The sequence below is a fragment of the Toxorhynchites rutilus genome, chromosome 2, assembly GCF_029784135.1.
Source record: "Toxorhynchites rutilus septentrionalis strain SRP chromosome 2, ASM2978413v1, whole genome shotgun sequence".
In the NCBI taxonomy this organism is placed as follows: domain Eukaryota; kingdom Metazoa; phylum Arthropoda; class Insecta; order Diptera; family Culicidae; genus Toxorhynchites; species Toxorhynchites rutilus.
This window is the reverse complement of record NC_073745.1, coordinates 179,348,070-179,375,865: the sequence shown is the minus strand read 5'-3', so window position 1 is coordinate 179,375,865 and position 27,796 is coordinate 179,348,070. Positions and strand designations below refer to the sequence as shown.

The window sequence follows — 27,796 nt, the reverse complement described above, 5'->3', positions numbered from 1 at the left end:
AAACGATTTTTCATAAACGGTCATTCTCGTGATGTTTCATTTTTATCGCTGCAACTGTGTGCATCTGTTAGACGCGTGTTTGATGCTTGTTGAATGGCGATGCACGGAAGATGCCTCTCGTTAAATACTCAGTGCAATGCGTGCATTGATATAAAGAAACAAATTGCGTTATATGTCCAATTAGTGTATTGTTCTCGCAAAAGCAAGAAAGAATCTTGTTTCCAGCCTCGTTGCTTCTCGAAATGATTCTACAAAACCACCTTTTCCTTTAAACCTTTTCAGAGTCTCCGGAACTTTTTACTAAACAGTTATTTATAAAATTTTGACGTATTCGCAAATAATATTCGAAATGATAAACCAACAAATTTCACAAAAAAAGATTGCGTAGTTTTACGTCCTAAACGGTCGTATGTTGGATACAACTCCTCGATTTTTTTTCTGTTCCTTTTTCGTGTTTTGGTGACAAGTTTCAGCTCTTTTTTCGTGTCTTTTATTTTGTTTTTCCTTTTCAATTTTTTTTCTCGGCTTCTTCGAGGTTTTCCATATACAAACGGTAAACCTGACTAGTAGTTATGGCAGGTACAGCTGGCTTTGAAACACCGGGTTTAATCGGAGTTTTTGTAGATACAGATGGCATATAAATGAAGCATGATATGCGTCGTGTTATAAGAGATCTTCTTTCTCCGGATTACTTCCTATCGACGATTCCATCTTTATGGATGTTACATTTTTAGTTTCTGAAAATGTTTAAATTATAGAATACAAAACAAACTTACAAAAAATTTACAATCGCCTTCTAAAAATATGTCATCGAGCCCATAAACTTGTTGAATGGCCCACACAAAACCTTTAGCTTTTGCCCACACATGATAAAGATTTGTATCTACTGCAGTACCTTGCCACTCTCCAATGGAACGACAACTTCCGAAAATGCTCAACTGATCCGACGATAAGAACGATTCGAGGCGCTTCTCAAACGATTCGTTGTTGCACTCATCATTAACTTCCGCTGTTTCATTCATTTCTATGTGACAACACAGATGGTGAGTAATTAACAGCATCAGGATCTTACTGATACAGTTCACATCGCTGGAAACAGTTGATCAGTGTCGATTGTAGGTTCGCCATGCTATCCACAGTTTGTTTTCGAGATTTCGGGCAATCTCTGCCAGGCCTGATCTCTTTTGGTATCCTGGATTTGTACGGGTATAGCATCAACGTTGGCGCTAACTGTCCGGTTGCGTCTCCACAAAAAAGGCAGTGTAAGATTCTCGATCGGAGTTACCTATCTTTGCGTCGGAACCGGCTAAAACCAGTTCTTTTGTAGGTATTGTAAGTATCGCTGTTTCTTTCAAATTGAATATCTGTTCCGGAAATTTCAAAACATTACCGCCTCTTCCTTGAAATACTCACGGCTTCCGTGAAACTAGCTCCTGATCTGGTCCATTTACGATCAGGTATCCTACTTTTGAATGGGTTAGAACAAGATGATTTCATACATAATGTGCTACGCTTGATAGTAACCTTATTGTGACCAAGGGGAATCAAGCTTTTGCTTTGGCTAGCAATCATTCAGCTATTCGTCCTTCTTCAGTGGCATCGAGAACGGTTGCTTTTCCAGGACCTGGTCTGGAATACTTTCCTAAAACCTTCCCGCGTAGTGTTGAATACGGAATTCCATGCAATTTGGCTGCCTTTCGAAAGGGACATCCGGCTCTCACCATTTCGTCTGCTATTTTCGATATATCGCATGCGTTTCTGACCGGCATTTGTTTTACTCATCGCAAGTTAGGAAATTAAATCTGTTGGGTGGAATAAGTAACAAGTAGAAAAAAAAAGAAATATAAGTTTCCTTGTTCCAGCCATGTTTCGGTAATAACCAATCGAACTTGCAATGAAACAATGTGAAAAAACTATTAAATCGGAGCAACGTACCTGTATCATTCGATTTTTATTATTTTGCAGCGATTTTAAATTGATTGCACTTTGTAATTTGATAACAACTGTGAACAATGTTGTTAGCCACTTTACTAAACAAAACAACAAATATGGCTAACAGGACGACGAACGATATTGGCTGAAATTTATATAGTAAAGTGTAACTAATAGTATTTGATTGCCAATTCTTCGAATAGTTATAGTTTTGCAAGTATACACAACAATAATTTATCAGAAGAAATAATGTAGCTAGTGTGGAATACAGTATTTTATATCAAGTGAGTGGAATTATGCACTGGCTGGTATGAGGAAGCTACAGGGTATAACATCAATTGATCAAAGAAAAATCAAACTAAAAATTAAAGGAGTCGTGTGTAATCTCGGGACGCACAAGGCCGGAAACGCTTGTTCCCTGATAGATCACTCGTGATTCCAGCCGTCGTACAACTGCGTCGTCCAGATCCGGCCTGCTATCATCGCCGTTACTGAAGAACCCACTACCAAAGTTGGTTGCCCTAGAAGCGCTAAACTGTTATTTTCCTACCGTCGGATCAAGCGGGCCGTTTTCGGTCGGATTCATTCCACCCGGCCGCTGTGGTATCGCCATCCACCACAACTTCCGTAATTTTTTCCTCTGTCGGGTCGGGTCTTTCCTCTTTCGTTCGCAACTGAGAGCGCGGGGGTTCCGCTCATGCCCGTCGAAGCACGGTCTGATGCTGCCATCTACGACGCATGAAGACAAAGCCTGGGAGATTCACTACCAGCTATAGAAGAGTTCTCCGGTTCTAATGTCAACTAGATCATCTCAGCCCACCACCTTCGGGGGTGCTCCATCGAGTCTTGCCACATCCAATAGTCTGATTCTACCGATAAACCACCACGTCATCAATCGTCAGCGAGGCCCAACAGACACCAGATAAACAAATCGAGTATATAACAACTTTGGACAGCTGGAGATCCTAGACCGGGAGCTCCTTCAGTCATCCTCGGCTGTTAATTTGGTACACAAAGCTGGGCTACGTACTACAACATTCCGTGGCTTTGGGTGTGAAGAGGAGCATCCCCCATAAGCGTAAGCAAATCGACATCTACCGATAATTGCGGTCAGAACAGAAGCTCCAATTTCGGTGATCCTGGAGTTAAGACGCAAGCTGCTAGAGGTTTTTGATAGCTAGGAAAATCTTAAAATCGTTATGAGGGACTTCAATGCTGGGGATACAAGGACGTTGAGAAGAACATAATCGCTGATTTTTTCAAATCGATGGAGCTCTCAGTCCTGAATGACGGTGCCGACACCTTCTGTCGAAGTCGTAGCAGTTCAGTCATTGACATTTTCGCAGCCAGCGTTGATTTGGCAGGCAAACTGTGGTCCTCAATGCACCGCCGTCTCAATCCTACCGAAAACCAAAGTGAATTTCGACAAACCTGGCTGAGATATCTATTGGGTTTCCTACAGACATCTGATCGGCAGAGATAACTCTTTCACCATGGAAAAGTTCAACGAAATCATCGAGGTGGCATGATCTGCCATCCCCAAAACACAGTCTAACTCTGGAAAGAATGCGCTGCACTGGTGGTCTGAGGACATCGAAAAAATATATCAAGGAACGGAGGAAGCTCCTGTGTGCGGCCAAACGAATCAGGTACGGTGGTTCGGAGAAAGAAACAGCCAAAAGTATTGAAAGTCACTATAATACAGAAAATACGGCAATGAATAGGTACCAAGCATAGCACATGAGGGTGAGGCGACTAGTGAGTTGGCCTGAACTGGACAGTTGGGCTGGCTACTTGGAATCCATCAACGGAAGCCTGTCCTCTGCCTGTCGCGCTGAATGGAAAAATAATATTCCAAAATGCTATCCTGCAAGTGGATGGCGCGACCTACAGCGATTTTGTAAACAACGAGACGGAAAAAGGAATACTTCGCTGAACTGTACTCAATTTCGAGATACGATTCGATACGAGATTTTTCAAAAGTATTTAATCCGACGACAATAACGGACACGAACTCAGTCAATTGATTCGTGGTTCTTGTGTCACAAACACTTCTCCGTCGAAGAACGCGACAGTTATAAGATAATCGAGCAGCTGTCCCCGTTAGATTAAATAACTCTCCTCGACGTCTGCAATGCCCTCTGGTTGAAGCACGATTTCTTAGTGGAATGGAGACATAGTATTGTGATTTTTATCCCCAAAGTCGACCGGCCAATAACCTTGACCTCCTGTACGTCCAAGCTCCTGGGGATGATGGCGAACAGACGGCTCGTCACCTATTTGACAGGAAACAGGAAGTTGGACTGCCGAAAATTTGTCTTTCGATCGAGGGTGGACACAAACACGTATTTCGCATCCCTTGGAGAGGTGGTAGCTGAAGTCAGGAAGAATCGACAGCACGTCGTCGTCGGTAGCCTTGGATCTGGAGCAGGCATACACTCTTGAATGGCGTTAACGTTCCCAGTGGAATTTTTGCCGTCCTAACGTATGTTCTAACTTGTGTAATTTATTAATACTTAGTTGAGATTTCTTAAGCCAAATAACACGCCTTGAATGTATTCTGAGTGGCAAGGTCTAGAATACGCGTAACAACAGTGCAAGTCGTAAGAAATTTCTTTGACGAAAAAACGCCCGACCAGAACGGGAATCGAATCCAAACACCCGGCATGATAATGTGTGAAACTAATCACTCGGCCACGGGTGCAGCCAAAGGCATACAACCGTATCCCACTAGTTCTAAGGACACTGACAGACTTGGGGGTAGACGGCAACCTTCTGTAATTTTTTAAAAATTTCGCGGAAAAACGGACCTACCGAAGGGGGTATAGGTGCTTTTGGTAGTAGTGGGCCACACGCACAGGGCACCAGGTTTCCGGCTTTCCGCACAAAGGGTGGTCACATAGTGGTTTGCAGTCATAAACACCGAGGCTCCACTTCCCCGTTTTAGAACGTTGAGAATCCTGGGAGTCGACTGTAACTTGTTACCGTTTGTATCGTCGATGATGCTTGTTTGTAGCATTTTACTATAAAACATTTAGTGTGTCGGAAAATATGCTATAAAAATACGTTACACATTAGTAAAGGATTAGGTTAATTTACATTTACACATTCGCATAAAAACTGGAGTGAGAGAAAGGATAGGATGCAAAGGAAGTAGAGACATGGTTAGAGATGAACAATGATGAATATATAGAGGAAAGGATAAAGAGAGAAGCAGGAGAGAAAATCAAGAGAGTATAGGGTATAGGGTATAGGGTAGATGAAATGATCGCTGAAATGGTGGATCATTTCCTGAATAGAGCGACGACAGAGAAAAAACAAACGCAGCGAGTGGCCTTCCGGCAGTTAACCGTAACATTCGCCATGGCGAACGAAAACAAGGGATGTCTTTGCATGTCTTTGAGTTATCAACTCCTTCTCAGTTTTCGTGACAAAATTTTTGGAGTAGATCTAACGCTTCAGGTTTGCCCAGAAATTCTCGATGGGACGCAGCTGGGAGACGTTGGGTGGGTTCGCCGACTTGGATACCACATCGATATTCAGCCGCTCCAACTCCTCTAACGATCGCTTCGAGTAGTGGGCCGGCCAGAACAACGCGTCTTCGCCATTATGGTATTTCTTGTTGAACGACGCAACTTTTGGCAGGCACTTCGTACCCATTCTCGCTAATTGTCAGCCATAGTAGCTCCTTCTTGGGGAACTTGGTGTGTGAAATAAACTTCACTTCGGAGCTCCCTTCTTTTGTGGGGGAAGTAAAATACAAAGTGCACTGCCAGTCGTTGCCATCCAGGGTGAGATAGGTCTCGTCGTCCATCACCACCGCCACGTCGCGATACGCCGGGAAAATCGACTTGACCATCTTCACCAAAACTTCATCAGTAGCTTTAAAAATCGTGTTCGGTGCACAATTTGAAAAAAAAACTTTTTTGTGCGGTAGATAGGGACCGCATAGAAAAAGGTTCCCCAAGAAAATAACTCAAATCCACGCCGTTCTCGTTCGATTTTCTTTTGTTTCCCTGCTTTTCAATGGTACAATTTGCCTTTTCGGTTGCGCGTGGCTGTGTTGTGCTTCTAGTTGAATGTCGAAACTTGTTGCTGTTAGGCCTTCTATACATTGGGCAACCGCAACCCGATCTATGTTGGCGATGTCAATCGTATCTCCAACTCAGCTCTGCACATTGAGGCAACTCAAATGTGATGAAATCGTTAGGTTTTCATTCGTCATAATAAACTGGAAGTGATGCCGTTCCTTTAACCACTGAAAGAAATCATATGAGGAGCAATTTATGAAAAACGTGATTTTTATAGCTGTTTCGATGATGATCAGTGTCGAAAAAATAACGATGCTTTCATCAATACAAACAAAACTATTGTCGAAGATTGAAAAATGAATATTTAACTTTCAGAGCACTAGCTCGAGTTTTCCGACGTTTTTCACTATACAGTGCGAAAGCAGATGAAAATTTAATATATTGTGAGTAATCGATTAGAGTTTGGTTGATATTACTTGATGGGAAGTGTGGGAAAATGGTCATTTTCTTCACACTGTTTCGCAAAATGTTTGATTTTCGGGCGAGGGGTAAGGGAAGGAGGTGAAAAAAATGAGCGCCATTGTGGCAGCCATTTGTGACTAGCTTCCACATCCACCTTAAAGACATGTCCTCATTTTGAAGACATCATGAAATATGTGAAGACATTTCAGTATGATAGTGTAAGTTGATTTTTGGGAGATATCATTTTCATAAAATTGGCCAAAAAAAGAGGTGATGCTTTTATCTTAGTATCATCCGCATGCTTTTTATCAGTGTCACTTGTTTACTTTCGTTCTTAGTAATCAATGGAGGCTTTTATTCAGGTGTCATTCACTTACTTGTTCTTCACGACCACTTCATAATCGAAGGTTTTCCGGTTACATATCGTTTCACAATAATTAGCCAAAACTTCAAAGCTGAAATAAACAAATTGAGTTATTTATAAAGAAAAAAGAGAGATGAGATTTATCCATTCTAATTTTTGGCATTCTCCGTATAGCCCACCGTCATAGAATACTTATGGCAGTTCCGTTTTCGAGGAAGAATTGGGGCGATATTCACTCAATTAACAATTTATCAAATCAATTCGTAGAATTTAGTTCGTGGTTGCGCAATATACATATTTGTTCACATTTAGTGCAATAAATTTTAAAACCTCAAGGTAAGTTTAATGAATGCTCTATATATAATAATAATTATTGTAAACCTTGAATAACCTATCAAGCATTGTTAAAAATTAAGTAATGCATTTTAGTTTCCTTCAATATGATTGTGAAGACATTTGAAGACATTTTTTCATACCATGTAAAACATCTGAAAAAATCACCTAGCATCCATGATTCAAACTCAACGAACGCAGTAATCGAAATGCCAACAGTAATTGAACGAATTTTTGACATATTCGTTAACACGTTCGACGCCCAATGCGCCGTTTTTGAGTTTCTCGCGGGGCCCAACTTGCGGATGATTTATTAAATGAAGATTAAACTTATTTTGTATACAACTTTTACATGATCTAGTGATTTTTTTTTACTATTTGAAGACGAATTGACAACAAAAGCACATGCCAAAGCCATATTATACGGGTTTCGAAAAAAAACTGCAGTACAAACCATCCGTATTAAAAATTGATAAAAATTATAGTATAAACATTATATTAATATGGTTATGATTTTATTATTTTTCTACATATTCTATTGTTACATTTAGGTGCATTTTCTGTCAAATTCCTTTTGAAAATCCTGTTCTATTTGAACGAGGAAAGTGTCATCCATATCTGGGTGACGGGGCGACGAAAGTGTTAAGTTGCCTAGTGTGTACATTAGAGTGCCAATGAAAATGGCCATCTCGAATTTTCAAAGCGAACTTCATTAAAAATGTTCCACGGGGATGACAGTAGATCTCGATGTTTTATGCAATTTGAAGACATTTGGCGTCAAACATTTTTTTTCGAAAACCCCGAATTCCTTTACTCCCCCTTGAGTGATTTTTCAGTTTTCAAAAAACTCAAACTTTGACCGCTGTGCGACACTAGTAAATGAAGTCCGATTGAGCTGATATTTTGCAAAGGGTAGTTTTTCGTGGGAATCAACATTTTTAATCAAGTTCGTTTTGAAAATTCGAGGGTCACTTTTTTCCCATACATCCATTGGCACTCTAGTGTAGATGGCCTTAGAAATCATGTCATGCGCAACTTAGAGCATTTGATGAAAGGATGGGAATGATTTGAGAAGTGGATAATTTAGACGCAAATATGCTTCTTTCGCAAAGAAATGCATATAAACCATCGAAAAAAATATGCTTCTTTTCATATACCGCACAAAAAAAAATCGAAAAAACCGCACAAGAACAGAGAAAAAAAAAAAGAAAACAAAAAAAAAGTTTTCTTGTATAATTTTCCTATTACTTCTACCAAAATTCGTCATTATAAAATACGATTATTTTCAGACACAGGGCCTGATCACGAATGTCACTTCATGATTTGTATGCAAGGTCATATGCACTTCATTTTGTTTTTACCGTGAAGTGACGTTCGTGATCCACAATTTTCGCTCAAGATTCTTGATTTACTTGCAAATGAGATGTTTATCCGTTACATGGAATACATAAAATTAAAAATTTCACTCATAACATTTATATACGGGAAGAGAAGAGAACAAAAAAACGGCTCATATTGGACCATTCCTACCTCGAGTTCTCTCTTACCAACACATTTGGCCTTCCATTATTATTTATATAGATAGAAGATAGAAGATAGGAGTGCGTTCCCTTCCTCGGGTTTTCCGCTTACCCAACACAATTGGCTTTCCATTTTTTGTATATAGATTACCACTACGATATAATATCAGATGATTCTATTTTTCTCTAGTGAAGAGGATTGCTATAAACAGGAGAGGGATACCTTCCCTGCTTAGAAAATCGACAGAAGAATCACCCCATAAGGATGTTCTGGACATAGAAAATCATCAGCGCCTTCCAGTTCTATTCAGCAGCTTTTATTATAATCCCACGGCACCATCGTCTTTCTGTGCAGAGCCGTCGTTCCTGAACATGCAATTTTACGGACAAAACGATATAATGCTTGGTGAATTCCTGGAACGTTACTGCTTCCGTAGTCCATACATATGCAAATCCTGCAACCTCCCCATGTTGGACCACGTCAGACGCTACGTTCACGCACAAGGATGTGTGCATGTAAAACTTCTCGAAGACGCGAATAAGGTTGATACGGGTACGATTCTTATAACATCAAAATGTACAATTTGTAACGCTGTAACCAACCCGGCTCCTATGTCACACGATACGTGGTGTTATTCGTTTGCAAAATATCTAGAGTTGCGATTCCACGGACATTCCTACAAACGGAGGGCCATTGATGGTCAAGTGAATTGCAGTCATTCATTACACAGAGACTGCATACAATATTTCTCTTACATGGGAATTATTGCTAGTTTCATGTATAGTCCTGTTGAAATATGGAAAATCAGTTTGCCTGCAATCATAGTACAGTTGAAATTGATGAATAAATTTGATACCCAACAAATGACCGAGGAAGTGAAAACGTTTGCAGTGAAAGGTTACGAGATATACGCAAAAATCTTCGAAAAACTGGCAGAACTTTCGGATGACACAGACACCTTTGCACGCTTGAAGAAAAAAGCCAATCAGGATCAAATGAATTTCAAACAGCGCGTGGAAGCAGTACAGACGTTACTAACGGAAACGCAAATATGCGCAGAAAATGTTGAAGACGCAATGCTACTACTGAAAAAAGCTTTAGTGGAAACGGTAGAAAACTGGGAACCAAAACTGCAAGAGATAGTTTTCCACAGTAAATCCACACCAGCGAAATCTGAAGTTCAAGATGTTGACAGTGGCACCGTGGTTACTGAAGATCTTGATGTCGTTAACGAAGGATTTCCTTCCTCTAATAAATACATTAGTACTGCCAAGTCGATTGATGATTTCGATGATGCATTGCCCTCTGAAGCTGTCACAGAGAGTACCACAATCGAAGAAAAAAATGTAAGAGAAAATGATAGAAAGAGTGTCATGAGCATTATCAGCCAACTGTTGTATTCTTCTGAAAATACGAACATTCTGAATTTACCATTACCAACAAACGAACACCATAACCTTAGATCGGGCATATTTCCTGTAATGGTTGATGATAACGATTTAGCATCATGTATTGCGTATAGTTTGGTATCCGGGGATTACAAAACGTCATTGGACAATCTGTACGTTGGAAATCCAATCGAGAATAGTCCGAGAATGAAACGAAAATCTTTAGAAGCTGGGTGTGTACAATGATTCCAATACCATCTACATAGTTAATGTTTCGATTTGATTCTCAGGTCAACCGTGGAAGCTGACGATTCTCTGCTAAATAAAACGGAAAGCGTTGAAAGCAAAAAAGGCAAACCGTCTCACATAGAAATCCATTTTCAGGTATGTAGTAATAATTTTTTTCCATTCCAGCTATGTAATATAAAAGTATTGGAAATATTCATTCTCATGTTCTGGTTTAGCAATTAACGATTGTGTTTTCATTATCACACTGATGCTATTATTTTGACTCTATTAAAGAAATCGAGTTGATAAGCATTTTGCTCGTCAGCTCCATTTTTCTATCATACTACATGGGCTGAAAAGTCCCGGGATTTTCAAAGAAAACAATCGTTTTTTGAGCAAAGCTGTATTCATTTCTTAACAAAGTTTCCTTTGAGGGCAATACATCTGGTATAGCGAATAGTACGAAACGGCTAAGTCTTCGAAATGTGCCTCAGTGCCACTCTGCAGCCGCGTTTCATCCATTGTCACAAAACGTCGAAATAAATCCACTCGATTACGCTTCAACAACGCCGTACTGGCTCTTGAATCATCAACGTGTCGCTGTTTTTGGTCGACGGTCAACAAACGCTGCACTCATCGTGCGGATAGCTTGTTCATGTCAAAAAAGTTTGTACAAAATGTATCCAACTCGTTCTTTTGAAATGCCTACGGTCTCAGCTAACTCGCGTAACTTCATTTTACGATCGTTCAAAACGAGTCGGTGCACTTGTTTTACGATTCCTGGATTCGTAGCCTCTTTTGGCCTTCCAGAGGGAGGTGCTTTTGCGGTGCTTGTACTGCCCATTTTAAATTCACTAAATCACCGATAAACTGATGTTTTCGAGAAGCAGAAATAGAAGAACATTCCGTTAACCACTGCATTGATTGTTCAGGAGTTTTTTTTCCCATCAAAAAACAATGTTTGATCAAAATACGATGTTCCTCTTTTTCCATTTTCTATACGAATGTTCAGGTAGTGACACTTAAACAACTGTTTGTGAACAAATCAAAAAAAGCTCATGAAACTTCACACATAAGCTAGTGACAGGTGAACCTATCGAAATGAATATGGTTCATTTTCAGGGGTGTCATCTGTTGAAAAATCCCGGGACTTTTTAGCCCATGTAGTAGATATTGAGCAAGTCGATAGCATCGACCGAGTAAAAGCTATCGATGCAACTGTCAGAATTTTTCGAGCTGTTTGGTTTGCTTGTTGCATATCTTCAGAGAATTATTTTATTCTAGTGTGCGTCTCTGATATTTTCCTTTGGAAAACATTTCAGGAAAGCTTAAATATAGGGTTGGGGAAAAAGAAATATCGTATTTCTGATCGAAATTTGACGCTTTATTTAACATACTTAAAATTATCCAATCTTGTTGCCATTTAGAAGGCAACTTCATTACACACCTCCCCCCCCCCAACCCCATCATATCAATTTTTTCAGCTGAATTTCCGGCCACATTCGATCATTATACCATTGCATTCGGGATACCGGAAATGAACCAACGCCAAACCTCACAACCACAGCAAGCTATTCACAGTTGATTCATCCAGTTTTGTTCATTCTGTTTTTCGTTCTGTTCTGCGTTCACGGAATGTGAGCAAAAGAAAATATCCCTAGTTTTGTCATTCATTGACATTAATATACCAGCTCATTCACTATCAGCATCTTTCTCGGGCACTGACGAAACGACGAAATTCGTTGAGGAAGATAAGAAGTACAGAATGCTCATAATGATGACAAGAAATTGAATTGTTCAAGCATGCAAGGTTTCCGTCTCAGTTAAAATGCTTTCATTATACATAGTGAATATGCAATTCCAATTCCACATGTCAGAAATGTTTTAAAAGAAGAATTCCGATTTAAAAAATGGGTGGGTTATATGTATGATATAACCGCAAGGTTGACGTGGGACTACCTTAGCTTAGCAATTATTTGTTTGTATTGATAAAAATTTTGATTGAATGAAACAATTTCCGAATCCAATTGAATTCAATATATTTCATCAATTCATGCAGTAGATTATGTTCTCCGTTACAAGTAAATTTAATGACAATCCTTTTACGTTTGGTATGATCACATCTTGGTTTTGATGTCTGTGTTCGGCAAACACATTTCAGTCAGAACAAAAGACGAATGGGAAAATTTCTTCCCATCCAGCTTGTGACATATTTTACAGTAAATTACATTCAATGGCACGTCGCATTACCACCACTCAGTATCGGATTGGAGGTAATTTTAACCTGTAATTGAACATTTGCGATGACAGTTGTACAGTGTCGACTTTCAATGTGGGGTCATAATTTGGACCCCGAACCCTATGTTTACAAAAATGTCCAACTAAATATGTCGCATTACAGGTCCGTCCAATTAGCTAAATGTCGAGATAAGTGTTAATTACTGTACTTTCAATCTAGAAGCAATTTAAGAATTGGTGAAAATCAATAAGCTCAGAACAACTGCCAAATTCACATACTCATCATATCCTGGCAAACAAATTATGAAAAAATAAATTTGTGTTTTATTATTATTTTGGATATTGTTTTAGAAAGCATTGAACTGTATTTCCTAAACTCTTTTTTGGAAGGTTTAATGGCCCTGAAAAGCGCCTTGTTTTATGGAATGGTTCCAATTTAGAAAACTACTCGTACTCGTACTAGTACTCGTGGTTTTGAAAAAAACCATTTCGAACGCCCTCGATGCCGCCTTGTTCTGGATTTGCCACCAAAACAGTGTGTATAAAGAACAAACTTTTTTCTTCTGCTACCTGATGCCGTTTTGCGATTGCGTTTGCCACTCGCCACTCGCTGCAACTGCCTGTTGTCTTGATGTCCACAGAACCGAATGTGTTCTGTTCCGAATGCGGGTTTTCTTATCGTCGCGAGCAGCTTTACCAGCTAACTCGATCACTTCGGCGGCCGAAACTATATAACGCCGGCTAGGTGGACTGGTGCACTAGTACTAACGCGCTCGGCCTAGCTACCCTTGCGGGGAACTCCAGATCAACACGGTTCGAGCGGGATTTTGCCTTTCCCTTCACTTTTCCTCCTTTACCATGTCCAGACATGGCTGCTTGGGTTGGTTTGTTGATGTGTTGTGATGCGAACCGATGTGGTGTACGGTTTGAATGAGAATGATCGTTACGGCAGCGGAGCGGGGATTTTTAAGCTGACTGGCTGGCTCGAGAATTACGCATGTGTGAGACTGCGACCAATGTTTCGTTCATTTTTTTTTCCTTTCCAATCGTGGTTCATTCTATTTCGCTGCTGCTCTGGTTGCCCGTTTTGGTCGGTTCGATTTGAGGAGCACAAAATGGACCAATCAAAAATGGGCACATAGTGCATTTTGACAATGCTTGATATTTCACAATTATTCAATTATTTATCTCAAGAAAAATGAAATGTTATTCGTTATGATAGATGCGTAGATATATTTCCTATCAATTGATGCAAAAACCTTTGCGATCTATTGAGAAATGCTCGAGTTATAAGTGTTCCAAATCTTGCATTTTTTCCTACTTGTTCAGTGCCTAGATTTCCATTTCACCCCCTATATCTTCCGGTTAGACGTAGTCCTACGTCAAAAATGCCCCTGATTTGACTAGACTAGAGATGAGCAAACCGTTCATGAACTGGTCAAAAGAACTAGTTCACCAAAAAGAGTGAACTGCCGTTCTTTTTTGCTGGCGACAGTTCATTTGAACTGTATACCCAGTTCAGAACGAAATGTGTACGGTGAACGATGAACTGATAATACATAAAAGGAAAGAAAACGAGCGAGTGATAGATGAATGGTGCTGCAAGGTAAATTATTATCAAATTAACGAATGGAAACAAACGATAGCCCCATGAAACAACAAAAATAATATTTCGGTATTGTCACATAAAAAAATTATAGGAGGTTGTGTTCAAGATACGACCGCATTGTTGACGTAGAACTACGCTGTTATAATATATAAATCCCTTGTTTAAACCTTCGGATATTATTCTATAATTCTGTGAAATTTTAGAAACAACTGCTTAGTACAACAATCTCTGAACTGTTTTGACGTAGGACTACGTCTTTCATTTCTATACCGGGGTGTAAAATCAAAGTTTCGAAAACGAAAGCGTTACGCCGGAGAGAGATTTTGAGTGTTAATAGCTGCTAAACAACTGAACGAAATGGTATGATAAACACTTCATTCGAAAGATAAAATGTCTACGCATTCTATACTTGTTACTTTCTGATCCAAAAACTTGTTTCAATAGTCTTCAATTTTCTTTCAAAATAGGCTATTGAAATCACCAATCGGTATATAAGCGAGCGCCGCTCGGAAATCCACTCAGTTCTAATTGAACAGCGATTGGAGCATGTTGTCGCTGTTGTGGTGAAGCTCTTCATTTATCATGAAAGCGCGGATGAACGGTGTCACCAAGAGCCTGTTTGTGCACCTTAGGCCAGAAGGGAATCCATCAGGAGGAGAGTGATGCTACAAACGGTTCCCCGGGAAGATCTCGAAGCAGCCGCTACACACACACACATACACGCACGGAATTCTTTCCGTTTGGATCGAGAAAGATCCGGAAAATAATCTGCCAGTTCCTCTAGGAATTTAAAAATACATTCATGTGAAAGAGTTTATTTGAATGTTTTCTATCCATGTAACACTGTGACCAAATATGTTTCAATCAAGTGCTATTAACAGATGGTTATCGAGTTAGCATTAACCACTGGTGGGCTTCCAGTATCGAGGAAAATGTGGAAATATCTAATCGTTACTGAAAATAATCTGCCAGTTCCTCTGGGAATTTAAAATTACATTCATATGAAAGAGTTTATTTTAATGTTTTCTATCCATGTAACACTGTGACCAAATACATTAGGTTTTGTGATTTTTCAATCAATCGCAATCAACAGGATAGCTTCTGAAGATTATTCTTCCCCATCAGTAGGATATTTCCGTATCCAATATTGGATGCATAAAACCTTGTGCCTCCAACGTAACGCTCTCGTTTTCGAAGTTCTCCAAATATTCATTCATTCAGAATGAATTCAGATTCAACTTCATACAAATGATCTCTAAATCAACGATAGTCCTACGTCACCCTTGCGGTTATACCATAGATATAACCCACTTCCTGTTTTTTTCAGTTGACGATAATTGACTGATGATTCATTCTTGCCTTCGCAGATCAATACACTAGCTGATCGTATGTCGCAATTTATTTCATGTCAACGCATTGAAAATTTACCTCGAAAGCTATAGCGGTGGCCTTTTTCGCAATTGACATAGACTCGGTTACAGTCGATTATATCAATATATCTTTGGCACCGCGAGGAAACAACAACAATAACAACACTTGCAAGTATCAAATATCATGTTACATGTTATTTAGTATTGCCTCAGTGGAATTGCACCTCCAGGCATCGTTCGTACAACGTAAGCCAAGCGCCAAACAAGCGTTAGCCATAGCATGCACTAGGAAACTTGAAACTACTAGGAATATAAACACTTCTCATCATTTTGCGCTATTCTCAAAAGAAACACTTCTGTTTATATTACTGGCCTCGAAAAAAGTTGCATTACTTTCTCATACTCGGGCTAAGCGCAGCTGTCACCCTTAGTGGAGGAAGTTTTGCTACTGGCAAGCGAAACCTAATCACATACAAACTTCCTGAACGACATTCATTTTTTTGGTGATTAAACAAGCGAAATAAACTCTTCTTTTAATATCAACAACCTCGAAAACAGTAGCATTGCTGCATTATGATCAAGACTAGTGCAAATGCAATCCTAGTTGAAGGCAGTTTTGCGACTTTGCGAACCCAAATAACTTATAACATTCCAGTACTACATTAAAGAGGTTGGTATTCCCCAAATGATTTTTTGGCGCACAAACTTAACGCCTGCTTCGCCATAACGTCAATTTAATGCATTCATGCAATGTCAAAAGCACCATCGAAGCCCTTATGACGGATAACAAACAATGTTCACTGCTTGGAAAAAGACTGAATTATGCCACACAGCTTGTACTTTGCTGTAACACCCGTCGATGCGAATTCGCTGATGAGTTTGTCAAGAGCAACAGCGTTCACCACCAGCGGGGGGAGCTGGTTTCTTATTGCTTATCACACACTATACGAAGCGTCCAAATTATGACGCGGAAAGAAAAACACACGATACGAATAACACGAAACACGAACTGGAAAAACCACACGACGTTATCCAAGTTGAATTACCACTGGTGGGGTCCAATCTTAGATCGAAGCGCAGCGACTGGATTGCTCAACAGTCCGATCCCGAATGAAAGTTTGCCTCAAAGAGATCCAATGTTTATACTCTAGGCAAGTATTCCCCTTCATTCTTCTTCTTTTCCTTTGTTCACGGTGACTTTATATCCTACGATTTCCCCTTCGTTGCTCGTCGATAAGTTGCTCGTTATAGACAGCTCTGTTCGGGAAAGCACACAAATGGACAGAACAAATGTATGGGAAAATAGAAACGCTTAAAGTTTCCATGAATTTTAACCATTTACAAACCAAGGGATTCTAATGTATAGCATATTAAAGAAATCTTAGGGAATTTCCGATTCGTTTAGTATGTAAATCGCCAAAATCCGTTCGCGGCAAAAATAGTTATTAACGTTAACTTTATTTCATAAAAACGTGACCTGTTTTCTGATTTGGCACCCTTAATGAAAGACGTAGTTCTACGTCAAAAACGCAACAATTCAAGTTACGATGGTTTTAAATTAGATTGTTAAATTATGTATCAAATTTCATATCTTGGAGTTCAGGGTAAATATTTCAGAAAGTTGATATGCAAATCTACCTCACTTAGAAAATATAGTTGAAAGCGGAAAGATTGAAACAGTCTTGCTAAACAGTAAAATTCGCGTCGCTAATATGAAATGTGTTTTATATTATATCATATTGTGCTCGATAATTTTGAGATGGACGTTCTCGGTTTGGGTACAGTTTTGCTATAGCATTTATTGCAATACATCGTAAGTAAAGCAGCACAATGCTAGTTTATGCTTAAAATAATAAGTAACGACTCAAACAAAACCAAAATTTCAAAATCAAAGTTTGATTTTCTATTGCGCTAAGTTATTTCTAACAAATATCGGACGAATAATGATTAAAACGACATTTTATGAATGAACAGTCCTACATTACATCCCACACTTTTTATACTTCCTTTGACATATCCCGCCACTGTACAAAAGAGTAAGTGAACTGCTCAAAAGAACTAGTTCATTTAAGTGAACGGTTGGTCACTGAACGGTTCATTAAAGTGATTTGTTTTGCCCACCTCCACCCTAGACACCTTGGTTTAGAAGTCTTTATTAGGTAAACACATTTCAGTCGGAACAAAAATACCCCTGACCTGCATGAATGTGCAATGCCAATTTCCTCAGACACCTTGGTTCTGAAGTCTGTGTTGAGGAAATACATTTCAGTTTTCATTTTACCCCCCATATACTCCGGTTAGACGTAGTCCCACGTCAAAAATACCGTCTTGACTCAAATTTCAAACACTCAATTTCATTTTTGACTCAAATTCTGAACACTTGAACAAAAAATGGTGGTGTTCACGGCACGACCGCATATTACCATATTTCGAGCTTCCTTTTGCAAACGGATCAAACGGTGCTATAGGATTAGCGGATGAAATTGCCAACATCCAGCTTTGGCTGACGAAGTTTGCATTCGCATTCGCTTCTGCAGAATGCCTCCTCGCCGTCCAAGCTAAAGCAATCCTTAGTTGCGAGTGTGCATGCAGATCGTGCTCTTTTGTTGGCATTTCCGCTTGCGCCACCGATTTGCGTTGCCTTTTCGGAGTAACTTCAAAAATAACTGAATAAGCAAGGCACTGACTCAGTGAGAAAATCACACACATATCGGGATATTGAAAATGAACAGTCACAACATTCCTGACAATTCAATGACAATGAATAAATGTGAATGAATTCTCATGACTCGAGCTTTAAGGAAAGCTCAGATAGCACAGAATGAATATGAATGAACACAGTTGTAAATTTGTTTGCCGTCGAATGAATGACAGCAGCATCGACAAGCAAAATAAACGCGTTACACTGATAAAAATATATTTTCAATATTATTTAACAAGCTCAATATTTCCAAGCCCTGCTTGTAGCACAGACTGTCGTCTTTAAATAGCCGTATAGTATGACCCGATGCGATAAGTACAACACAAGATATGTTTAAGTGTTGCCATACATTGACAATATACGACATTTCTTTTTCCCCAACCCAATATATGCGATAGCAATATATGAAATTCGAACTCGGTAAGAGATTATCTCGATTTGCAAAAAACGAAATTTTGCTCAGTGTGATAGTGATTGTATCGACTTCTCGATTCGATTTATATAATAGGGCCCTCAGTTTCCTTCTCTATATTGAGCGTTTCTGAATATATCTTTGAGATTCGGATAATACCTTTATTTTTTGACGTGGGACTACGTCTAACCGGAGTATATGGCTGGTAGAATGAAAACCTGTTTGCATCAATTGATAGGGAATATTTGTACGCTTCTATCGTTATTAATAAAATGTTATTTTTCATTAGATAAACAATTGAATTACTGTAAAATGTTAAGCGTTATCTAAACGCCCTAACTGCTTCGTTTTGATAGGCCCGATTTACGGTTTCCCCAACACAGTCATCTAAACCAAACAGCCTTGGCGAAATCGGCATTACAAATACATGAAAGTATGGGGACTATTGTTCTCTCCGAAATGTGTTCCCTAACACAGATATCAAAACTAAGCAGCGTTGGAGAAATCGGCATACGTGAAAGTCGGGGGTATTTTTGTTCCGACTAAAATGTGTTTCCCTAACACAGACTTCAAAACCATGGAGCGTGGGGAAATTGGCATTGCAAATTCATAAATGCCGGGGGCATTTTTGTTCCAACTGAAATATGTTTCCCTAACACAGACTTCAAATCCATGGAGCGTGGGGAAATTGGCATTGCAAATACATGCAAGTCGGGGGTACTTTTGTTCCGACTGAAATGCGTTTACCTAATACAGACTTCTAAACCAAGGTTTGTGGGGAAAACGGCAATGCAAATACAGTAGAACCCCCATTATCCGTGAGCGGATGATCCGCGGTGCTGTTTATCCGCGAAAGCGAGTTCCATAGTAATTCTATGAACCTACCCTAAATTTGACAATGAGTAGTAGGTTTTTGTTCTTCTGTTTTGGCCATGACTTTCACATTATTTGACTACTGGTGTACACGACCTTACAGATGGATAGTTCAATGATTCCTGTATTGATAAAACATTGTTTTCATACTGAAATATTTGTTTTTATTGTGTTTGCACCTCATTTTCAGTCATTTGTTGTGTTTTTGTGATCCGCGGTGAGCTAGCTCGACTATTCCGCGGATAATCGAGGTTCCACTGTACATGCAAGTCGGAGGCATTTTTGTTCTGACTGAAATGTGTTTGCCTAACACAGACTTCTAAATCAAGATGTCTGGTGAAATCGGCTTTGCAAATGAATGCAAACTGCGAGTACTTTTGTACTCGCTTGCCTTTGTACAGACTAGAATATGTTTCCTTAACACGGTCTCCTAAACATAGTTACCTGGGAAAATCGTGCAGACACTAGAGGCGAATGAACTCTCAAGTTCAAAGCCTCAATAGTATAAAAAGTAGGAGTTGTTGATTTATGCAATTTATACTTCTGCACACGCACGTTTTTTTGCACTCCGAAAAGTGTTTTCCTAACACGGAGCGGTTACGGACATAACGATATGGCTCGGTTATTCAAGATTGCATTGAAGGATATGCCTTCATATCTTCTGCTCACTGAATTTCTACGCGTACCATTTGATGATTAGGCAAAATGTTGATAAACATTTGCTGCGATAACGCCTATTGATTAAACAATATGCGTTGGATGTACATGTCAAAATCGAAACTGAGTGCCTGAAGTTCATCAAATCAAGTAAATTCGCTGTACGTAAACTTGAGATATGCAAACCTAATCAAAAATTTAATCAATACAAACAAATGATTGCTAAGCTAAGTTAGTCCCACGTCAATTTTGCGGTTATATCATAGATATAACCCAACCATTTTTTTATTCAAAACATTATTCTGCAACTTTCCCAGATTATAGGGATACCATCTGGTCGAAGTTGAAAATCAGGACACCTGTCGCAGGATACCGATTAACATGGGATTATTATCATTTTTTGGCGGTTTCTGAATCATCAAACATCGACAATAGTGCGATAGTTTAATAGTGCGCAATAGTGCCGTAGATAATTCATCGATTTGAAGGATTTGAAGAGCGATTTGATTTTTACACCATATTCATATATCACATATGGAGCACTTATTCACCCGACTCATTACGTCTTTCTTCGAGACAAAGGTGCTTCCTGCCCAATTGGTCGACAAAGTTACACTTCTGTTTAGACATTTCAAAATCAACTTGTAATATCGAGACAAAACACAAAAACAAACCTGTGAAATGAAACAGATGCAAGATCTCGCCGAACTTCGCCGTCTCAACGTAGTATTAATTGCGTCATTTTTTATTATTACTTATTTGAGATTTCTATGCCAAATAACACGCCTAGAATGTATTCTGAATGGCAAGCTTTAGAATACGCCTGACCACAGTGCAAGTCGGAGGAAATTTCTTTGACGAAAAATTCTCCCGGCCAGAACAGGAATCGAACCTGAACCCCCGGCATGTTAGGTGTGACGCTAACCACTCGAGTTCTTATAGTTGATTCTTGGTGTTATTTGTCCTTTACACTCTAGATATATTTGGTGGCTTTGTTGTCGCTTTTATTATAACAAAAAGACCATTTCATTGTGAATATCTTACAAACTTATAATACATTATAATTTCGGACGTTTTCATGTGCTGAGAAAGCTACCTCTTTTCGGGTATTTACAGGATTCAATGAGTAACTTCACGTGTAAAGTCTATTTCGCAAAGGAGTTCGATAATCTTCGATGCAATTTGTTGGAAACACCAGGCAACATAACGGAAAATAAGCACCAAAAACCAAGGAAAAGTACAAACATAACAGAAGACAACGCAAACTCTGTTAGGCGTATGTTTGCGAGATCACTTTGTAGGAGCATTCAGTGGGAAGCACGTGGTGGCAAGAGCGGATCCAAATTCAGCAAAACACTAGACGATAGATTTGTGCTAAAAGAAATGTCACGAACCGATATTTCGATATTCGAAAATTTCGCGCCCAACTACTTTGAGTACTTGCACGAATGTTTGCAGAAAAATCAACCCACACTGCTCGCGAAAATTTTCGGTGTGTTCAAGGTGACTGTACGTAGAAAAGAGTGAGTATTTATTACGTATAAAATATAAATCAATCCTATACTTGTTACCAGGGTCCACCATATTCGAAGGCGAAACATGAAAATCGACTTTCCTCTCAGTCGCTGCGTTTTCAGTAGGACTTCTTCCATAAACGCCACTCTCTCTTGCTACTGAGTCACAACGATCGCATTCGCCGTCAACATGACTCGTTCATCAGCTATACAACAGAATGAATACAGTCTCTTCATCTGACTTCACTACTACTACACACCGACATGTACCTCGTTGCCCGCGTTCACAATCTTATTTTAACATCCATATAAAATGAAACGAACACTTGGTTTCTGATGTAAAAAGTGGTTACACCACTAAAGGATGGCTTCACAATTTACCCACCGTGAACTCATCCACAATTTGCAAACGAGAGAGAGAAACGAACTCAGTTTGGGGGGGGGGGAGTCATTATAATATACCGTGAAGTTCATTTGACGGTGAAAGATGAGATGAACACGGATCATTGTAGAGCAGATAGCAACGAAAACGCCCGAATAACTTTTGTTTATGTTGACAGAGGAACTGCTGGAAGAAGCAAAAACTTTCTTCCAATTGAATGATGGCTCCATAGTCCCCTGACTATCCTCAGTTGAATATGGTTTGCCAAGCCCTGCTTGTTACTGTTCTTGTTCGTTAGTTCCTATAGTATTTGTTACTATAGGAACTATAGGAACATAAATGAAACATGATAGAATAAAGACAGCCCTGAATTTGGACATTATGGAGAAGTGTCGATTCACCATAGAAACGTTTCTTGCCTCCTAAAACGTCTACATGCCAAATTTGGTTCCGTTTGCTTGATTAGTTCTTGAATTATACAGAAATGTATGCTTCATTAGTATGGCAGTCCAACACCACCCCTCCCCCCCCCCTCAGTGAGAGGGTAGGAGTGTCTATTCACCATAGAAACGTTTCGTGTTCCCTAAAACCGCGTAAAACATTTATTGTACCCTAAAACCTCCATATGCCTAATTTCTTTTCATTTGCTTGATTAATTCTCGAGTAATGCAGAAATTTGTGTTTCATTTGTATGGCAGCCCCCTCTAAGAGAAGGGAGAGGAGTATCTCACCACCATTGAATCATTTATTGCACCCTAAAACCTCCACACGCCAAATTTGGTTTCATTTGCCTTATTAATTCTCGAGTAATGCAGAAATTTGTGTTTCATTTGTATGGCAGCTCCCCCTTAGAGAGGGGTGTAGAGTGTCTAACCACAATAGAAACATTTATTGCATCTGTAAATCTCCATATGCCTAATTTGGTTTCATTTCCTTGATTGATTCTCGAGAAATGCAGAAATTTATGTTTCATTTGTGTGGCAGCCCATATATATAGAAGATCGCAAAATACAATTCACCTCTTCTCGCTTTTAGTGCGATTCATCTACAATGTAATGTCAACGTGAAGATACACTCCATCAACTTCGACACCCTGCAAGATTTGTCGGGGAGAGCAGTGGACATTACTGCGAATATAAATAGCTTATTTGTCTCCAGTTTGAGCCGAAATGTGTCTATGAGTCCGCACTCATTCTTGGGAATAAAGTATGTGCACAGCAAAACTTAGTCACAAAAAATGCCAAATTATATCCAAATGTCCGATTTTTTCTTTTGATTCCAACCATGAGGATTTGCATAGTATTCTCGGTCAATCGAAGACTAGCGGCATGTGGACCCCACATCTTAAGAATGTTTTTCTCAATATTTGCTTTTCCTTTCTATTTCTCAGGTTTTGTTTCTTGATTGCCCAGTATCTTTTGATCTTTTTGAGTTCTTATATGTTTGAAGGAAAGCAGTCCTCCGGCTAAATGCTTATATTATTTTCTACAAAACACTTCTAAGCATCTTTGGTAATGATACGACTTCAAATCATTCCATCAGAACATGTGTGTTTTTGGAAAAATGCACTAACTAACTAACTAAAATGCACTTTTCTGTATGCACATTTTGAAGTGACGTTCGAGTTCCGAGTTTTAATTACTCTCAACGACTTATTTGTTCACTTTCTGGGCATAAGACGTGTTAGTAATAAGGGAACTGTGCAAAATGAGGGCTCAGTAGAGGAAAATAGAAATACGTGTGAACGCTAAAGGGTGTGTCACATCAAATTGCATAACGGAAAAACGCTGTAGAAATTCGCCCAGTAGACCGATCCTTTTGAAAATTTTAGACAGTAAAATAAAAACTATTAAACAACTTTTGGCATTTTCTTTTTATTCATACTTCGAGCCCAAGCCCGTATGCCCGCACCTTCCTCTTTACCCCGTCCATAAGGTTCTGTACAACGTCAGGTTGTAGTTTTTTTTGAACAGAAATCCATTTTCTCTTGAAGTCCGCCTCCGATTTGACAACTTTTGGGTTCTTCCGGAGGGCCTGCTTCATAATCGCCCAATATTTCTCTATTGGGCGAAGCTCCGGCGCGATGGGCGGGTTCATTTCCTTTGGCACGAAGGTGACCCCGTTGGCTTCGTACCACTCCAACACGTCCTTTGAATAGTGGCACGAAGCGAGATCCGGCCAGAAGATGGTCGGGCCCTCGTGCTGCTTCAATAGTGGTAGTAAGTGCTTCTGTAGGCACTCCTTAAGGTAAACCTGCCCGTTTACCGTGCCGGTCATCACGAAGGGGGCGCTCCGCTTTCCGCAAGAGCAGATCGCTTGCCACACCATGTACTTTTTGGCAAACTTGGATAGTTTCTGCTTGCGAATCTCCTCCGGAACGCTGAATTTGTCCTCTGCGGAGAAGAACAACAGGCCCGGCAGCTGACGAAAGTCCGCTTTGACGTAGGTTTCGTCGTCCATTACCAGGCAATGCGGCTTCGTCAGCATTTCGGTGTACAGCTTCCGGGCTCGCGTCTTCCCCACCATGTTTTGCCTTTCGTCGCGGTTAGGAGCCTTCTGAACCTTGTATGTACGCAGGCCCTCCCGCTGCTTGGTCCGCTGGACGAATGAACTTGACAAATTCAGCTTATTGGCGACATCCCGGACCGAACTTCTCGGATCACGTCTAAACTGCTTAACTACGCGCTTGTGATCTTTTTCACTGACGGAGCATCCATTTTTGCCGTTCTTCACCTCGATGGTTAGGTTCTCGAAGTATCGTTTTAGTACTCTGCTGACCGTGGATTGGACGATTCCCAGCATCTTACCGATGTCCCGATGTGACAACTCCGGATTCTCGAAATGAGTGCACAGGATTAATTCACGACGCTCTTTTTCGTTCGACGACATTTTTCCAAATTTACGAAAAATTGACAGTGAAGCATGGCCAACGTGATCTATACACTCTTATCTGATTATAAGCGAAAGCTGAAGATATAATTCCTAAAAATTAAATTTCTACAGCGTTTTTTCCGTGATGCGGTCTCCTCGAGTCAATGTAATAAAACTCTGGTTGTCCTCGTTAACCAGGATCGGGAGAACCTGATGTACACCGACATCGAATGTGTTTTTGAGGTAACGCAATATGCGCTTGGCCTCGTTCACATTCCCATCGGATGGCTTCTGGACTCTTCTACCCAGAATCTCTAGAACTCTAGAACTCGCTTTAAAGAGGTCTGCTGATCAATCCAGTAGTATCTGTTAGTCATACGATCACGTATTCCTAGGAAGATTCGCAGGTTACCCCTTACGCTGATCGTGAAGTTTCGTTTTAGTTTTTCGACCACCTCACCATCCTCCGTGTAGCAGATAATGTCGTCAACGTAAATAGGGCGAAGACGAGATCGTAATCGGGCCTGATCACGAACGTCAAATCACGGTGAAGACTAAATGAATTGTATGCAAGGTTATATACGTTTAATTTCGTTTTCACAGTTAAATGGCGTTCGTGATCAGGCCCAGTTTTTCGCTTTCATCGATGAGTTACGCTCGCACAAGATTCATCATCTGCTCCTTATCTGATCGGCTGTCCAGCGCGGTTGTGAGAGCATCGAATGTCTTCGGTAGGCTCCGCAAAATCATGCCCACTTGCAAGCTCACGGATAATTTTTCTCCTGACTTCTCCAACAGGGAATAGAGCTCCTCAATACCATACCAAACCTCTTCCATATTCTCACCTTCGCGGTAATTCGTGTTGCAAACTTCCTTCAAAAGCGATAAGTTCCCGGTGAGATTCGCCTGTCGATGGTGAGTTTTGGGTGCATTCCATGTGGCTTTCGTTGTGGTTTTTGACATGATGAGGTTATGTTGGTTGGCTTCGTCCAACAAAGCAATGGCGGCCCGCGCCTTCGTATCACCTTCTGTTCAAGCCATAGTGACCGGTGTCGGGGTAACACCTGGGTCCACATGCCGCTAGTACGCTACTGACAAAAAGCCGATACAGTAGTTTACATACAGTCGATACAGTTGTTAAACATACAGTCGATATGACGTTACGCAGCGTTGCCAGAAGGGTTCTTGTTCAGTTGATGCAAGTCTGGGGTGACATCGCGCATTTCGAAACGAGTGATTTTTGTTCGTTTCGACCACTTTGATTTAGCTCTGTTTTCGAACCCAAAAATTTTACATTTCTCTACGAGCCAAATTTTGTCCTAATTCTAGTACACTGAAAACATCAACTTGAAAAAGATACAAAATACTAAAACCAATTCGATTTGTGTTGCCGAGACCCCTCGTCGCGGCGTTAGTGAACCAACATTTCGAACCCTCGCGAGCGAGTAGGCGATTCCAAACTAGAATTGTCCATTTCCACAGTTACTGTGTTTCCATTGTAACGCGATTTTTTTAATTTTTCACTACTCAGCATTAGAAAAGCTAGTTCGTTTGCGTTCAGAAGACGCTCTTTATTGTTCCAGTTTGGATTTGTAATGAAACTATGAAATTCAAACCACCTAAGATTTGCCACGAAGTAAGTGGAAACTTGGTTGAATTGAGGTATGTTTAGAAGCATGATCGCTTGATTTATCGTTCGCCTAATATAAAAAAATGCGTCCTAGTTGTCCTCCAGGAATTGACCCTTCTGGTTCAACGATAAAGGAGAGAATCTTAGAAAGGAGAAAAAAGACCGATGATGTAAGATTCAATCTTTATTATTATACCTTTATGTTTTTACAGAATGCTGTAAATAAATTTCAACGTGTAGCTGCTTAGTATCGCAGCTAAACGACTATGTTTATTCTGAATTCGAGAACAATTTAAGTTCAAATTTTCTCGAAACGAGTTACTCGTTTCGAAATGTACAATGCCAACCCCTGTTTTTGTAGTTCGTTTAGTGACCTGATTGTAGCACACAGTCGAATTATATTGTTGGTTTTATGTCGCTGATAAAATGCAGATTTATTTGTTACATGAAAATACTCGTTCGGTGCGCATTGTTATGTCAGAGGGTTTCAAAATGTTGGCTTACGTTGACTTGGAGAGCAATGATTACTCCGTCCAAACTTTTTTCGATAAAGAAAAGGCGCAAATCTCCTTCCAGTGCTAGAGGTTTCGCTATGGTTGCTGGATGTTCTGTAGCATCGAAGTACGTTTTTTTGTACGAGTAACGAGTAACATGTTTTGCACGCAGGGCATTCCGATATCGATGAATTGCCTACAATGTAACATGATTGATGTAAATAAGTCAAACGCGTCCTTTCACCTCCGATGACGATTCATAACTCAATGTAATGTATCACGCGAAATATTACTCAGTACACTCAGTACACTCAGTACACATGCTGCCCGAAATTTTGAATTCGTGACTTAATTTGCCATTCAAAGTGACCTCATGATCTCGAAGATCTATTGCCTGACCTTTTCCAACTGATCAATTTTTAATCTTCTTTGACGTCCTTAAGGCTGATTTAGACGATGCCAGTCAGCGCTCTAGTTGAGGTATCCAGTGAACAGAGAACAGTCACTCTGTCCAAGTTACTTGTACCAGTATCGAACAAGTAATTGGCCTCTAACTTGAACAGAGTGTCTGTTCTCTATTCACTGGATACTTCAACTAGAGCGCTGACTGGCATCGTCTAAATCAGCCTTCATTCTTGCAGCTGATTAATGTGCGATTCACATAGAACGTTACGGAGAAGAACGTCTACGTTCCGTCAACGTCTCCACCAATTCACACATGCAGTCAATGCTTCCACCAGCACCGTCACGTCAAATGTCAAACGAATTATTTATGTAATGTTATTC

General features: G+C 40.0%; 1 protein-coding gene across 5 annotated transcripts in view; it reads left to right on the top strand.

Annotated features, from left to right (window-relative positions):
* Nucleotides 1–27,796, top strand: part of LOC129769997 (putative 1-phosphatidylinositol 3-phosphate 5-kinase) — a 145,748-nt gene that overhangs the window by 19,060 nt on the left and 98,892 nt on the right. For all 5 annotated transcript variants that reach the window (XM_055772563.1, XM_055772560.1, XM_055772558.1 and 2 more), the window contains 3 exons: nucleotides 8,833–10,264; nucleotides 10,322–10,415; nucleotides 21,236–21,642. In XM_055772563.1, coding sequence (XP_055628538.1) covers nucleotides 8,833–10,264; nucleotides 10,322–10,415; nucleotides 21,236–21,642 — 1,933 coding nt within the window. The remainder of the gene's footprint in view (nucleotides 1–8,832; nucleotides 10,265–10,321; nucleotides 10,416–21,235; nucleotides 21,643–27,796) is intronic.